The sequence below is a fragment of the Calonectris borealis genome, chromosome 5 (assembly GCF_964195595.1).
Source record: "Calonectris borealis chromosome 5, bCalBor7.hap1.2, whole genome shotgun sequence".
In the NCBI taxonomy this organism is placed as follows: domain Eukaryota; kingdom Metazoa; phylum Chordata; class Aves; order Procellariiformes; family Procellariidae; genus Calonectris; species Calonectris borealis.
In genome coordinates, this window is record NC_134316.1 from 27,834,708 (window position 1) to 27,852,759 (window position 18,052).

Consider the following 18,052-nt stretch of genomic DNA (forward strand, 5'->3'; position numbering starts at 1 on the left):
TTGAAATAAGATTTATATATCACATTTCCTTAGTTTTAATGGACTGGATTTTATTTTATATAAAATTGTAAAGGAAAAAAAAAGAGCGACATGGGGACTACACTGTTGAAAAAAAATTATAGTATTTAATGGGAAAAAAGATCTGCATGCCTCAGGATATGTGTCAAAGCAAAGAGATCAGAAACATTAATTCAAAGTTATTTGAAGCTCATAAAGGGCTAAAATCAATCTTCCTTTAAAAGTATCACAAGAAATTTGAATTAAATACCCCCAGTCCTTATAGGAAAGTTAAATTTTAAAATCAAAAATGTATGCCACTGGTGTTGACATTCACAAAAAGATGAACTGAGACATAGTCGTGAACTCAGAAGAAAAGACAGGAGGACTCTGTATAATGTTTGGAAGTACAATTGTATTATATGGAAACACAGTTAATATCTGAATGGAATTATGTACCCTCATACTTTGTGCCCCCATCGCTGAATCACCTGACAAAATCAGAACCAAAGAATAACTGTTATCCTCTGGTGTTTAATTGTTATTAATTATTAAGCAAGTACCATTTGCAATAACAAATGTATTACTTCTCAGTCTTTTTGTTAATTCCAGTTCACTAACTTGCACTATAATACGAGGCATAACATATGTTTGTCAAAGAAATTAAAATGCAATTTCATGTCCACTGCCTGAGATTTACAGAGGGAAACACTTGTTAGTAATAAATAAAATAAATGAAAAAATAAATGAAGCATTGAATATTTTTGAAAAAATTTTTATTAGATTCAAAGAAGCACTTCTTCAATGCTTGGTTACAGACATCTGCTAAGAATTACTTAATTTATATATTTATTAGAAAGACACTGCATCAGCCTTTAGTTTATTTTAATAATAATTTAAAGCACTCCATTTAAGTAACTGAATACCTTTCATTCTTTATTTGTGGTAATGCATTATACTCTGTGAAGTTTTGAAAAGAAAAAAACTCAATGTCACAAGTGTGCCACTTTTCTTTAAGAAAATTATATTTTTTAAAAAATCTAAGCTTCATACCAATTTATTAAAAAGCTGAAACTCAATGTAAAGCTATCATTTATCACTACATGTATCTATCATTAGCTGTCATTTATCACCAAATCAAATAGTTTGACTGCAAATTGCCTAAATATTGAATTGTTACTTGATAAATTTTTTTAATGAACTATGCATAGTTTTGCTAAAGGATTGCTAGCTGAATTCAACAAGACTACTTCTATTTGAACATGAAACTAGTATTTTAAAAATCAAGCATCAATGCTTAGTTCAAACTGCAAATCTGGTGTTTAAATTATTTTATTTATCATTGCATATAAACTTCTGCCATGCTTCATGTCCGTCTTTAAAATAACATGGTCACAACATTTTAAGCAGGTCTTTATGGACTATATCAAAGTTTAAAATAAATACGTACTCCTCAAATCCTTACTCAAAATCAAATTTCTTAATAAAATATTACTCGTATAATGCTATCAAGGTCATCTTTGCACAAGTGTAAAATTTGCACAGTTTATTGCTGCTTTATGTATTTCGTGAAACAGCTAGCATAACTTCAATAGCCATAAAAGTACTTAGCACTTTACAGACTGGAAACTTGACAACATTGATGCCCTGATGTGTCTGAAATCCAAGGACCTGATACCGCAAACCTTTACTCCGATACATTGTTCCACTCATTTCAGATTAGCTAGACTGCAGACTACTCACACTTATCTCTATCCAAATGCCTATAAAGTTAACAGGGGTTCTCATTGCAGAGCAATGTTCTCCTATTTGATGCAACCAATCCACTTGAAAAAGACCTTTGAGACTCTCACCTTTGCATCTAATAGGAAAATATTAAGTTCAATTCAGTTCAGTGGAAGAATTTCTTCCACAAAATCACAGTTCAGGAAAAAATACAAGTAAATATAAAATAATACCTCTGAGCTCTCACTGTCAGAAAAATCAGGCAAGGATTGGCATCTTCTCAGTAAACTTTTTGTCTATAGATAAAACAAAAAGCAAAATAAATCTGAATTAGTCTGAGCCCAATATGAATACAGCTTTCAAATACATTCTGCTTTTAGAAGTAAAGACTGCCAAAAATAGAGCTAATGTCCAAAGAAATCTGTATTTTCACCAAAAAAACCAATCCTATCTTTGCCAAAGTGAAGTAAGGACTGCATTTGTCTGGATTTCTGGATGTCTTAAGCCCACTCCACAGCCAGATGTCAAAAAATATCCGAGACACATTCAACGTACTCATATAGATTAGTACTAAAGATCAAACATAGTCAGTGGACATACTCTATATACATACTGTAGATGCTTTAATCACAGAACACACTGTGAATATGCCATACTGTTGATCACTTAGTGAATTTACTGCGTGTATGGAGATGTCTTTCCAATGAACATGTTTTAAGCCGGACACTTCTTAAAAGTGTCATATTCTCTCCGCATAAATGATGTTAGTCATACATCCATTCCTATCTTGGGAATCCCAGACAAAAAAATAGCCACATAACATCACCACAATCATAATTTCCAATGAGAATATTACTTCTTCCTGAGAATCTGTATGTGCTTCATCTGTTTTTAATTGTTGTTGTTAATAGACCTACTTTTACCATAGTAACAGTTTTCTTTTTCAGTAAAAGAGACATTCCCAACAGGCCCACAAGTAAACATGGAATAAAATGTAATATTTTAGTAACTGCAGACTTTATTGCTTCCAATTATTATATCTAAAGGCCCAGTCAACCTGTAGGCAAAGGACTACCAGCACTTTTCATCTCTGCTGGACAATTCCAAATCAGTTTATAGCTACATACAGCCATAACATCTTTGTGCCTGAAGTCAAACATGATACAAAATTCCAAATAGTTTTTAGCTAAACACAAAATAACTATTTTAAGTTGCTGCTGCCAGAGGATGTAGGAGATGTGCAAAGCTGATAGCAGAATTCTTCCTTTTTGACATATTAAATAAGATTCTCCTCATTATTTCTAGCCAGCTCCTGCAAGAAATGTTCAAATCAGCAAGTGTTCCTTTATCATAATCAAATTTATCTTTTTGTTCCACTTCCATGTCATCTATAAGTCAATAGTCTTGAATGACATATTCTCAGATAGCCATAGTCACTATTTTAAAAAGCTTCTTTCAAGGACAAAAGCAAGTGTGTCTTGCCCAGCATGTTTCATCTTCAAATAGGAAACACATTATCCAACAAATCTTAACTGCTCTAATAATCCAAACTTGCAAATGGAGCCTTAAATTTTAGTATAAAACAGTGCCTCCAAACACTAAATTATACCTGGGAGGTCAGTTGCAGTAATAATATGCTAGCCTCAGTTTGCCCATTTCTGGCTGCAAATACATCCACTCATGCATCAGTTTTCCTCAGTTCTAGCTGAGGTCTCAGCAACATCACCAGCCAGTTCCAAGGTGTCAGCTGTGTTTTAGCTACTGGAACACTCAGTTGTACCTCAAATTCTCTGGTAGAGAAATATTTTCAGCTCACTTCCCATGGGATTTGGGTAAACTTTTACCCACTTCCACCTCTCGGATCTATTCACTTGAAATAGCTAACCCTGTGTAAACACATATAACTTAACACTATCAATAGGTACTTCAGGTTCTCTGTGGAGCCCACAGCTGTCATTTCCTACATTGCCTCCATGAACTAGATCATTGGTGTTTGAGATAGTCAGGATTCTGTAACTGGAAAGACCCACACTGCAGCTTAGAGCCACACTTCAATCTTTCACTTGCAAATCACCTGCATAAAATTGTTTGCCTATCCTTTAATATTACATTCAGAGAAATTCTAAATAAAAAAATTCACACACTTGGAAACATCTCTTTTCCCCTATTCTGCTTCTCGATTCTTGCAGTTTTTTAGATGTCTGGGCATAGTGGAACATCCAGTAAGCCACTCCATTGAGATATGTCATATTATTCAAAACCTGTTATTTATATCACAGGCCCTCCCCTAAATCATCACCTAGTGTTATAATAATGCGAAATAAGAAGCATCTTTAAAATATGCAATGACTCTTTCCAAGCACAGTCTCAAGTTTCAAAAAGTGAGATTCAGCATTTTCTCACTATTAAAAAAATTAACAACTATCTAACATAAAATTGTTTCTAGAAGTCAGCTATATAGAAATATTTTGTCTTATGACTGGATCTTCAAACTATGAATTGTTTTGCTAATCTTAATTTTTAGCATTACATTAAAAACATTGTACCATAATACACACCAGTTCATAATCATAGAAATCATGATCATCTTGCTCAGCTTCTAACTCTTCATGATCAGTGAAAAAGTCTTCAAATACAACATCCTCAATAACATTGCTCTGAAATATTAATATATTTGCATATTTGAATATGTGCAATACTCTTATTTTAGTCAGCTATAGAAAACATAGTAACAGATAAAAAAATAAAGCCTATAACGTATTTGAGCTAAAGATTTATGATGATCAAGACCAACATCACAGAAGGCTTCTGATGGAGCACGTTCTTTAACGTGATGAAGAACTACATGGTGCAAAATGGGCAGAGACCTGAGGACACTGATTATTGCTACCTGATTCTCTAAAGTTTTTATCTTTAGCTTTGGTAATTCATGTCAGGTCGCAGTAGTCCATATAGTAAAAAGAACACAGCTCTTAATTTGGTCGTAGTAAGGCTAGGAGATGGGGAACTATGTCAGATTTATTCCTGCTATCAATTAATCCATGCATAAGTGTACTTTATCTCTTGCACAGGAGTGTGAACTGGTCATGAAATGCTGGTTTCTCTGTAAGCTTTGCCATATGAAGGTGCAGAGTGCTACAAATACGGGCATACAATAGGCATGCCCTTTTACATGAATGGCTCATCTCTCACAATAATGTAATCACAGTGGAGATTTTACATTCAAAACATTTCAAAACTCAAAAACATTGGCATTTTCTAAAATTGACTTTGTTAAATATATGCAATTTTTATTACATTTTAATAGAAATTACTGACAGCATAGCATAGCAGAAGAAAAACTATGCAAAAGTAGCTTTCAACATAAATGTAAAGACATTAAGCAAGATAATATAATAGCAAGGGGTAATTAAGAATAATTACTACCAGAAACATTATTATTGTAGAAAATTAAATTAAACAATACTATTCAATACATACTATTAAAAATTGTACAATGACTTATATACCATGCTTAAAATATACAGAATTGTTAATAAGATAGCAGCATAAAATACAACTATTACAGTTAACAAATATAATGTTAGAAAAAGACGGATATTTCTGCAAAAGATGGAAACACTAAAAATACATTTAAAATATTTACCTCGTATGTAGGAAATAAAATTTCCTTTAATGAAGAAATTGGAGCAGAGAATTTTGGTGGAGCTGGAGCCCAAAACATTTTTAAAGCTTCTGGATAAATGGAAACCTTCAAAACCAATACAATTCAGTTATCAACTAACATAAACCTAGTTTATAAATGTCTGTACTGAATCTGAACTATGAGGTGATAAAATGCTGTTTTCTGCTAAACATGATTTTGTCAAAAACAACCCCACCAAATACAATGAAATCCTAAGAGGTATAGGGCTCCACAGCCTGAATGAACTACATGGTTTGCTCTTTTAGTGTTTTTGTTTGTTATTAATTAGCACATTAGCATATTTTATTACTTCAGAAAAGGAATTAAGAACTGAGACATGATGAAAAACTCCATACACATTTTTATATTGCATATTTTCAAATGTTGAAAAATCAGCAGAACTTTATTTCCAAGATGTTCTGTTCTTTTGTTGCATGACACAATTAAAAAAAAAAAAAAACAACCACAAAACACTTTTCCCCCCAGATTTTGCATCTTCATTTGTAGGATTGTTGTTGCACGTTGCTGTGCACATACAGCACACATTTATTAAAATTATTTCTTACTTTCTCTCCTAACAGTTGCAGTTGTGGCTTTTTAAGACAATATTCAGCTACTTTTTGGCATTCAGTTAGACTTTTTGATGTATGAGGGGGAAGAAAGTGAATCCCATCTGTCCAATTATTCTGGAATTGCTCTGAAATAGGAACTCCTTCATAACAAATTCTGCAGCAACATAAAAGATCAATAAATTACTCTGATTATGTCAGGTATTAACAGAACAGGAATAGCTTGGTTGTTAAAGACAAAGAAAATTAGGTAAAATTTAAATCAAATTAGAAATAAATTATGAATAAAACTTTTTTTCCCTAAAGATTGAAATGACTTATATACAAAGGAAACCTGGTGCCAAACTTGTAATTTTTGTAGTCACACACCAAATAATTTTAAGACGACTTTCATGATCAGGTCCATGGTGCATATTATAAGAGTCACAAGAAAAATATAACACTAAGCTCTAAATTAGTATGAAATGCATTACATACATAACTTCATGCATGGCAAATACACCACTCAAGTGCTGTGCTTACAGTCAGATATACTTAAATGCCAAAGAGAACTGATTTCAGCAGGAATGTCTGGCTTATTTTGAACAGCACCTTATGTGATTACTTGGGGATTGGATTCTGATTATTTTTTGTTTGGGCTTTTTTAAAATAAATCTACCTATGTCAAACACCTCATAAGAGGAATATTTCACTTTAGAAAGTTGTAGTTTGAAGTAATTATACGTCCCAATTTCCTATCTATCTACAGTTTGAATTTCCAAAAATAGTGAACACTTTTACACAACACAGTAGCTCATAAGTATGTTCATATATGCATGTGCATATATATATAAAAAAACCTGTTCTACCTCTATTTCCTTTGTTCCTGGCACCTCTAAAGGGAAATGTAGATTTGCAGGATCTATTACTACTACCAAGCTGGTAAAACTATTTTAGACATTAGTAGCAACAACTATTAACATTTATCACTTAAACAGATATTTTTCAGGATTTATATATAAAATTATAATGAATATTTTTACTTAAAAGAGAGTAGAAGTTATATGTATATTTTTTGCTATTCTTCTTGTAGCTTGTTTTATAGTACAATAATTACATAAGCTCTCACTTATATAGTTCTTCCTGTACTAGGAATTACAAGCACAGAACGCAATAAATCGTGAGATATATAATATATATACAAATGAAGAAGAAAAAACACTCAATTTCATATATTCAGGTAGCCATATGTGTATGTAAATTAAAATGTACATTACATGGAACACTTGACTTGTCTCTACTTGTCTCAACACATTGGCATATGCCAACACTGACATCTACTGGTGTTAGTCGGGTTTGGGGTAGTTTTTCCTGCAAACACTAAACTAATAATGAAGTATCTTTGTGCATTCATGGAACTAAAGTGTGTAACTTTTATTACTTGCAATTTCACTGTCAGACATATATCTGCTATAGTGGACTTGATTCTCGTTTATGCTAATTGCAATGTATTTCCATTTTAAGACCTATTTAAATTATCAGAATCCTGTGTAAACGGGGGGGGTCTCAACATAACTGAGAACCAGCAATTTGATTTAGCAAACAAAATGCCTTCTGAAGTACATTTGAACGTTAAAAAAGAATCCTTAAAATGTAGCACTAGCCCAGAAGTTGTAGTTCTTACACAGAAAGAAAGATTATAGATCTGGGAGTAGTTCTTGAACTCTTTCTGGAATGTTCCTTTCTTCAATTGGAAGGTTTGACAAAAGACCTATTTCTTAAAGAGAAGAAAAACAAGAACTGAAATCCTAACTTTTGACAAGTGTTTCGCCTCCCTAGTTTTTCTTTACATCTAAGTATTTGGTGGTTCTGACTCTTCAAGGTGGGTGTCTGCATAAAAGGAATGTCAAGTGAAGTTATACAAGATACAAAAAGGTATAAAACAATCAAAATATTCCTTAGCGTTTGGCGGGTAAAAGCATTTTAAGTGAGCAACGTAAAAAGAGCTGTCCCTCTTTCAGGGCACTTTTGTCATAAATAGTTTTCAATTCAAGGAGTTTATACTAAGTAATCAACTGTGAGTTAATGCGAAACATTCAGACTTTTCATTTCTGGAAGAGAGAAGCACCATGGAGGAAAGCTCCAAGTAACAATAATACTGATCTAATAATATTCTGTTTCCATCTACTGGTAAAAAACTGTAAAATCAGAACATCTCAGGGAGATGCAGGCGTTCCTGCGTGAAGAAATCTTAACAAACATAACATGAAGCTACAAATCCCAATAAAATTTTTGTAGGATATCTGCCAGGAACAGGTTTGACTATCCATATATAACCTTCATAAAAATATATTTAGCTTAATACTTGTCTTCATGGCTAAAAAAGTAGCTTTAACTCTTAGATAACTAATGCCTGCAGAGTATGCCAAGATTAAACAAGAGAGCAAAAGCAAGGCACCTTTGCTATCTGATGAAATAAACTTAATACAGTCAATCCCAGGAGAGAGTTGTAGCTGACCTTGGGAAGTTTACATCTTGATAAATTGATACACCCTGCTCCACAAGACGTTTTTTGCACATGTGAATGAAAAGTTATATACATTTTTAAGCCTGTGGTTATTTTTCATAGTGAAGACAAGACTTTAAAGCAAGAAAATTATTGCTTTCTTGATCTGATCTACCATAAAATCCTACCACTGTAGGCTTCTTTGGACTTTGTTAGTCAAACAAGATTCTTTCACAGAAGAACTCAGAACTAGTATAAAAAAAACAAAGATAGATCTATTGCTATTTAAAACAGTTGACAGTCATTTGAATTTTACTATTCACTACACCGAAATCATGCTTACTTCCACAAAGATCATTTGCATTTGTGAAATTAGCTAAATGCGGGGAATTGGTCAGTAATGAAATGTGAAGAGCTTAAATGGATCTAAATTAGTGTCAGGTAAATTATGCCTTTAACCTTCAAGGCTCACATAAGGCAACCAGTTTTAAGAATTAAAAACAGAAGATGATGGTAGATGGTGCCACTAGATGGCAGTGCTCCAAAGAATTTAGTTTTCTAGATTTCGAGGATTAAACAAATTCAGCAAGGAATTTTGGTATGGACTTCTCTTTAAACTTTAATTCTTTTCATCTCCGGTGAATGTAGCTCTCAATGCAAAAATTTCTTCTCAAAAATTTCTACTGATTCATAAAGCTCAGACTCATCCTCAATTTCCTCAGCCTGTTGGCTACTTCTTGAAAACCAAATCATTCTCTTCTTCAAATCCCTTCCTCCCATAGCTTCTACAATTCATGTCTCCTAGTTCCACTCCCATCTAACTCCTTCAACTTCCTGGGTATTTCAAGGGGTTCTGTCTTCTACTCTCTTCTCCCTCTATTTTTAGTAATGTTCTAGTCAAAGACCATGTACATGTTCCCTCTCCATGGTAATGAATCAGAGCATAATTCATCACTCTGTTCTGCACCAACAAAAATACCAGATTATCTTCCTCTAAGGGATGTCAAGCTGCCAGTGCTAGCTCAGTAAGGCTGAAAGATAAGGATATTATCAGCCCTTCCCTCTTCAACCTTCATGGCCTCCTCACTACTTACTTTCTTCATCACTATGGCTAGCATCCCATCATTCACACAAACTCGGAACACAGGTATCATTTACGGGTATCATTCTAAAATTGAAGTCTTTTTCAAATCTCTCTACGAAGCTAAAGTCTAGTATCTAATTTCACATCTCGCTTGCTGCAGCATCCGTTTCTTTAGCCTAGACAAGCATCAGCTTGTTCTGTTCACATTCATTCAAAGCTCTACTGCAAAGATCATAGTTGCTTGTTTTGAACATTATCCCCTTCTTTGAAGTAATAATAAGAAGAGAAGCTCATTCAAATATAAGATGATGCTCTGCTTTCAAAGCCTTCACAGCCTGTCCTTTTTTGTCATCTCTAGATCAGTAAAGCGATAACTTCTATTTTTGTGACTTCTGACTCCATCACTGACTTCTTAAGGTTGGGTTTTTTTCCTTTTTGAACACCTTTTTGCCCATCCTCATGCTGCCTCTCACATCTGAGAAAAAGCTCACTACAGCCATCAATTTATTCTCCCAGAATTTCCTTAGATCCTCTTCCACCATGACCTGCAAAACAGTTAATGGCTGGGTACTGGTATGCTGAAACCCCTACTTACAATGCTGATCAGTGTCCTTATTTTCATTGAGTCCTTACATTCTCTGTCTGTATCTGTCCAACAGACAGAAAATGTTGCTGAATCAAAAGCAAACACTCCAATCATGGCCATGAATGATATTCATATGCTACCCAAATTCCTGACAGAAACAGAAGTTCACAAAAACCAAAAGGAAACACCAGGGCCTAATCCTGTACCCTGAAATAATGCCATCCTTGATGGTTAGGGTAATCTTGACTACATCAAAAGAATTCAATGACTAAAAACTTTCATAAAGCAATTTATGGATTCATATTTTAAGGTCAGAGAGAAGCATCATGATTACCTAAACTGACCTTCTAAATAATACAGATAATAAAATTTCGTAAGTATTCCTGCATCAAGCTCACAATTTGCTGGGTGAAACTCAGGATATACCTCAGAAAGCAATCCAGTTTTTATTTAAAGGCTGTAAGTAATGGATAATTTCAGAAGCTGCTACTTTCATTGCTATACTTTGAAACTCTTATAGCTACTCTCAGTTTGTCTAGACTGAAACCTCAGCTACAGGGTCTGTTATGTTTTCGTTTAGCAAATCCTCTTGCATCAGAAACTATACCATGCAGGTAACATATTCAAACCAACTCTCTCTCTCTTGTGTAAAATCAACATAATGATCTTTTAAAATGTCTTAGTACAGAACTGGTATTCAAGAAAAAGAGAGATTGCATACAGGAATCGACACTTCTGCTTGCTCCCCTAGAAAGGTATTTGGAACACTCTGTTAAGTGCATTAAGTGCACAACATTCCTACAAACCTTCATATGGAAGAAGAATCACAGATTTAGCCAACAGGAAATCTGCTGTCCCCCTCTGGAACTTAGATTTTTTCAGGGGCTGCAAGCAGAAATTTCCCTCCATTTCAAATCCAGAACATGGAGCCCTCTTCTAAGGGTGGATGCATCCGTTCTTTCAAGGAAGGGCAAGGTGATTTTTTCTTCTTTCGTAAGACAGGAAAAAAAGCAGAGTGGTGATTTCCACCTCTTTATGATAATTCATTATTGAAGCACAGAGCCAGGAAATGAGAATTCATTGCTTATCTGAGGATTCAAACCTCACTCACCATTAGATTATTTGACCATTTTGGGTACAGGAAGTTGTGCTGTTGAGCAGAAAAGAATGCAAAAGTCATGCAGTCAAGAGAGAGAACAAGTGGTGACATGACTATCTCAGTTGTTAGAGCACTTACCTGGAACAGAAAAGCTCTGTATAATATTTCTAAACCCAAAACTTTTTTTCTATATTATTGCTAATGTCTCACCTCCTTTATTTTAAGGTAAACATGTTTAATTTAAAGTTCAGAGAGTATTACACAGCCATCTTCTGTTGCTTATCTTTCAGGACTGTAAAGCTCCTTTCAGAATTACTGCTTTTCAGGATACAATCTCCCCTCCTACAAAGGATGACCCTAATTGCCTATTCTTATCCTTATGACCTTGCATTTGGCTGCACTAAAACGCATGTTTTTCAAGTGAGCCCAAGTTAACAAGCTACACAAATTGCCCTGTAAAACTGACCTAGCCTTATCCTTATTTACCACTCTACCGTTCTTTAGATCACTACAGACTTTATGAGCAATAATTTTATATTTCTGGAGCTAGTGATACACAGAAACTATAAGTAGCAAACTGTCAGTCTGAAAAACCATCAGGAAAAACTTGAGAGTATTAAGGCTCCAATTCTGAATTTTTTGATGATACTAGAAAGGTACAAAAAAGCAAAAATGTAACCAAAGTAATAAGCAATGAAAAAAGCTTCATATTCATTCATATGCACATTATTTTAGTGCAAAACACGTAAAAAAAAAACCCACACAAATAAAAAAACCCAAAGATTTAGGAATTCACTACCATCAAATATAAAAATTAGTAATAAAACTGAGTAAGCTTATTCCAAAATCCATTTACATTTCCTCACTACTTCTTATAGAACAATTTTTTTGACAGATCTCTTTTCACATGCTGCATGAATCTCAAAAACTAACTATTATGCATTTTGTTCTTCTTCAGCTCCTCATTCATTAAAGATGCAGGATCCTGCAGTTATCACATGACTACCTTTTACATATGCAATGAATACTTTTGACTAGAAGTTTACCTAGGTCCCAGTTCTGTATGTGCTTAACTTTGTGCATGCGTTGAGCTTAACAGAACTAAACTCAATTACTTAAAGTTATGCTTGTTCCTAAGTGCTTGTAGAATCAGGATTGAGGTAAGATTGTCTCTGTGATAAAGGGCTAGTGGGTGTGCGCTTTAAACCTTTTACTATTGCAGAATTTTACATACGCAGAAAGCCTACTCTATTTGCTCAGTATTTCTTATTATTTCAATGGGACCTCTCGTGAGTAGAATGAAGTATAAAAATTCATATATTATAACCTAAATTGTGACATATAACTTAAAACATGTTTACAAAATGCAATTTATTTTCAAAAACAAACCATACCTTTTACATTCTAAGCAACATACAAGTCTTTTAGTACCCTTGTTCTATTTTAAAACATATCTACCAAATAAGGCAATTTTTTCAAATCTTTTCTTTGCCACTTCTTTGAAACTACGAAATACTGAAACACCATGAAAGTTATTTCTCAACATATAATCCTTTAACTTACAAAATTAATTAAATCATACTAAGTCTGAAAATAAGTAAGTTCATACCTTTTCCTTTCAGCTTGCTCTTTCAAATAAATATATTTGGAACACATTGATTCTTCCTCCTTAATGTCCATGTCCTCTGCTGTAAATAAGATATTGTGACCTCTTCTGTCTGAAGTATGATAAACTCTAGAAACCAGTTGTAAATAAGGAGGCAATATAAAACTAGGAAAATCAGTACATAGACGATGAATGCCTGGATAATGTTGACCTCTAGAAAGGAAAACAAAGAAATGAAAAATCTTAGTATCCATTCTCTATATTCTAAAGTACATAGTTTATTAAATACTACATCATGACATACATCAGACCATAGGATATAAATTGCTAACATAAATGCTCGGCATAAAGTGCCTGGTAATTTCCACTAAAAGTAGAGATCATATTATTTAGAAAAGAAAAACAGGTAAAAGCTAAAATGTTGGTAGTAATTTTAAAGCAAAAAATAAGTGCAGTAGTCACAATTTTACTTTCCCAACTTAAGTAGAGCTTTCACTTGCTGCACTGAAAACTTACACCAAATAATGCAGATTTACAGCTTAAATTCAGTATGTGAATAACTTATGTTAAAATGTTACATATACATTCATCTGCAAATTCCCTCCCATGACAGAGTACCTTGTAAATACCCTTAAAACTTTGAATTAGTTTTATTATATGCTATCACTTGAACTTCTTCCTAGCTTTTCAATTCAGCTGTTGATTTTAGAGGAAACACCGGGTCTTTGACTATCTTTGAAAAGTTAATAACTAAAAAATTCTAACATTTAACCCTCCAATCTAAGTTGTACTGAAGGTGATGAAAGTCTATTGACTTCCACAGGCCATGGATCAAATTCTAAAAACAGTCTCCAGCTACTGTATGAACTCTACAAAGTTAATAAATGTCTAACGTGCAGACAGTTACAATGTGAAGAGCAGTATACGGAAAATGTCTGAGATGTAAAAAAAATCAGAAATGGCTCCCAAAATATATGCTATTTTCAATTAAAGTTCATAAAAGAGAAAATCCCAAATGAAAATGGTTAAAATTCCACTTTGAAATTACACTGAATAGTTTTCAGGTTTAACTATTTTTCGGAGGTTCTCCTGAGACAATGACACTTTCAACAACTTGTTTTTTTGTTTTACTGAGAACTATGTCTTATGTTATAAACAGATATTATAAAGGGGAATTCAGCAAGAACTACCAAATGAAGCAAGGAAAAACACAAGATTGATTTATCATGCAATACATATTCAAGTTACAAAAATAATATTTTATACTTGCTTATGTTTTCTGAAAAATAATGACAGCAAAAAAGTAAAAGAAAAGAAAAACACCATGAAAATCAGTGTAATGTAACAGAAGTTTGACTCACAATCAAGAAACTATCACATCAAGTATATACCAGATATATCTCCTTAATATTAATATAGTTTGAGTCCCTAAGTTTATAGGCATATGACAACCCAATAGGAAAGAGTGTCAATAAGTCTTTGTATTTTAATTAAAACTGCTCAAAATATTTTTTTTCAAGCCATACAACTTTAATATATAGAGAACAGCCTAGTTACTTTATGCTTCCACACGACAGTTTCACCAGATCCTGCAATCCAAAGTCCCTATTGAAATCAGTGGCATTTTTGCCTGAACGAGAACCGGGTCAAGGTTATGAAATAAAGTGTGAAAGTTAAACATAAAAATGAAATATCCAGTTTGAAAAGCAACTCAATCACACAATACACGAGACTGATTAGGATTTAAGGCATGCTTACAGCAACCCCATTTAATGCAAAGGATAATTTTTTTTTTTAACTAGTTGAATACATTTACAGCATAAATGGAAACAAGTAACTGTTTTGGAGTGTGAAATCAGAGATCAGTGCTTTAATAAGTAGATCACGTTAATTTAAAATTAGAAAGAAATATTTCACACTGCTTTAACTCGATAGAGAGTATATAACCTTCATAAATGTTTATAGTAGTTTACCTCAGGATGCTCTAACACAGTTCACTTTCTCTGCAATGCAATTATCACACAATTAAAAAAAAAAATAGACGGCAAACAGTAACTTCGAACTTACAACATTTGGAGTGATTTCTGTAAACGATGGTAGGCAAAATAATTTAAAAATCCTCTAGAAACTTTTTTTCCTAAGTTTTGTCATTTAATTTAAATAAATAAAAACAATTTGAATGTTATTTTAATTGCATTATCATTACTGCTTTTGTATAGTTTATCATTTCATTGAATGAACTACCTGAATGCTTTATCAATGTAAACTGAAATATTTGGGGCATGCTGCAGGTAAAGGTGAATGTTTTTACAGCATGCACTCTCCTAAAACAGACTATTTATCATTCTTTGAAAAAAGGGGACATGAAAAAACAATACTATGTGTGTGGCCTACATTACCTTCACTTAATGCACTAAATACAGGTTTTTTAGAAAATCACGCAGTTTCTGCACCATTGATAATCTGACAGTAAGTATTTATTGAAGGTAAAACACTCATTGTCTGTTGACACTATTTGTTTTAATACATAATCTTGCTAACCGAATGATCTTTAGGCAATGCAGATAAGCAATGGCATGCAAAGGGTCACTTAAAAGCCAATTTGACTGTTTCATAAACTTAAGCATTCTTTTCCCATGACTATTCTCAACTACTTAATTGAAAGTATTATCCATTTACAAACTTTAGGCTTGCCATAAAAAGGCTCTCTTCTGTATCCAATAGACCTTTCAGGACCCTAAGAACAACAAAAGCTAATAATTAAAGCTGCTTCTTTTTTTCCCCCTTTTCTCAATAGAGAAGTGAAGAAGCAACCTATGGTACATCTAAACAAAGCTATCTATAAAGATCTTATTAGCAGTGAAGACCATAAAACGGAAGAGTCTTACTTGACATGGGATGGACAGGATCAGTTAAATTAGGACACAGTCTGTACTGCTTTTGTAATCTGCACTCCTACTACAGAATGGCAGATACAACCTATGACAAGAGCAAAGTAATAAGCAGTTGTCCTTAAATTACAGCTCTCCATGTAAAATCTCCTGAATTTCAGACAAGCACTGATTGTAATACAAATTCAAGTTAATGAATTTTTAATACATCTTCTCTATTTAAAGATGATGACTTACAGCTGGCATTGCTTATATTAAATTTGTGGTATTTTCCATTGTTTGTTTTTAATTATTTTGATTAGATTATGCTTGGAATTTTATGGACAAATTCAACCCTCACATAAGCAACTTCAGTTTCTGCTGCAGTCAAGAGAAGTTTCATCTGCATACAGCAGGACTGAATAGGCCCTCTGGATTTTAAAAACCATAAATCAGAACTATTTCAAGGAGATAAATAACAAATTAAAACTAGAGATACCAAACTAAACTTGATAATTTAGATCAGAAATGGCAAGTGTTCAGATCCAAATTTTGGGAGATGGCATTATTTTTTCTCCAAACTTATCTATCATGCTATGCACTATTAACTTAATATATTTTCAATATTTTTCTTATAATAATGAAATAAGATTTAAAAATTACTTGACATTTGAAGTCTGAGGAGGCAAAGATTGTTGCAAGTCATGTTCCTCTTGTAGCTCTTTCTGAACTTCATCTGGTTTCATTTTTGATATTGCTTTTCCTTTCACCTGTAGCACATCCAAAGATGGAGCCTAAAATGGTCATGAACAGAAGATAAACACAGTGTTACAACCTGATAAGTTATATGGATATTTTCACACCCACTCTGGAGTAGAACAAGGAGCAATGGCACACAAGCAACTCTGACCATCAGAAAACACAATTCAATTAGAGTAGTTTAGAACTGCTGTCACTACGCAGATAACAGCAGCACCCACAGCTCTTCAGGATATAGAATAAGCAGAAAAGTGTGATAAAACAAAATTTCCAATGTGCCCTACCTAAATTGCATTTCTGAATAGTGTACAAGATGAGTGTATTTCAATATATTACAAAGAGAATAATCAAAAGAGCATCAAAATCATAATATTACTATTCAGAACTATTAAACTTAGAAGAACATGAACACATCTAAAATTTGTATTATATTTTTAAGCAATTCAAACAGATACACATAGTTTAAAGGGTGACTTTTTTAGAAAAGTGTCTTCAAGGTTATGTTTATTAAATACAGGAACTTCAGCAGGAATAAAGATGTAAGGAATTCCTACTGTTTCCACCCACAGCTGCTCATTCCTATTTATTAGAGCACCACCTGCTTAGTTGTGCCAAAAATTGTTTTTTCACACTGTGAAATAGATCAGATAACTGATCCGTGTTGAAAAAAAATAGTAAAAAAGAAGTGTGGAGGGAAGGCAGAAATTAATCTAGATCTCTGATTCCCTTTGTAGAGTGTGCCCACATAGAAATCTTGTCAGGGGCAGCTCACTATAATCCAGGAGCAAGAGCAAACAGCAAGGAAAAGAAACTACTAAAGTCATCATTGCTGCCAAAGTGTCTGCATGTCTTTCGTAAAACTCAGCTTCAGAATCTATACCTTTGTGCTGCTTTTTCCATATTGTGATGACCTCCAGAGGTCCCTTTCAACCTCAACCATTCCGCAGTTCTGTTTCCTGCAAACTGCTAAACATCTTCCTAAAACGGACTAGCAGCGCCATCAATAAAAAAGATTCTTCTGAACTCCACTTAAAAGCTTGCGTACATAACACAACAAAGCAGGTTCAAGAAAATAAAGAAGTATAATCATAGCATAACAAAGACAGAAACAGAACAACATACTGGGGGAAATGAATTTTTAAGTGCTTTGTCTTGAAAAAATGTTCTCTGTCAATATGAGAAGTAAGTCCATTTTTTTGCCCAGCTCTGATACACAATGATAATTACTTCTGTAAGGCTGGCTAGCTTAGTTTATAGGAACCCAAAGAATACAATTGTTGTGACCAAATGCCTTTCTAATTAAGATTTTCAGTCACATATCTGGTTAAATGAATCACAAAAGCATAGGATTTTACTCTTCTTTGTCCACTCACATGCTTTATTTATCCCAGAATATAACTGGGCACAATGTCTATGTCTACTGATAACTTCAGCAGTATTTAAGTTCTTAGAAGAAATCACTGCATGAAAAAATTATGGAAGTTTATAGTTCATTAAAAAGTATATTAATCACCAAGTAAAATATACTGAGAACTGTAGAAGATACCTAAATGAGTCACTACCTTCTGAAAAGGCTTATTCAAAATT

General features: G+C 33.4%; 1 protein-coding gene across 1 annotated transcript in view; it reads right to left on the bottom strand.

The window, feature by feature from the left end:
* Positions 1–18,052, bottom strand: part of TTC6 (tetratricopeptide repeat domain 6) — a 68,267-nt gene that overhangs the window by 38,159 nt on the left and 12,056 nt on the right. Inside the window, exons 5-9 of the mRNA XM_075152434.1 lie at positions 16,370–16,500; positions 12,840–13,049; positions 5,974–6,133; positions 4,269–4,379; positions 1,956–2,018 (exon numbers count right to left, since the gene is read on the bottom strand). Of these exons, the coding sequence (XP_075008535.1) occupies positions 1,956–2,018; positions 4,269–4,379; positions 5,974–6,133; positions 12,840–13,049; positions 16,370–16,500 (675 nt within the window). The remainder of the gene's footprint in view (positions 1–1,955; positions 2,019–4,268; positions 4,380–5,973; positions 6,134–12,839; positions 13,050–16,369; positions 16,501–18,052) is intronic.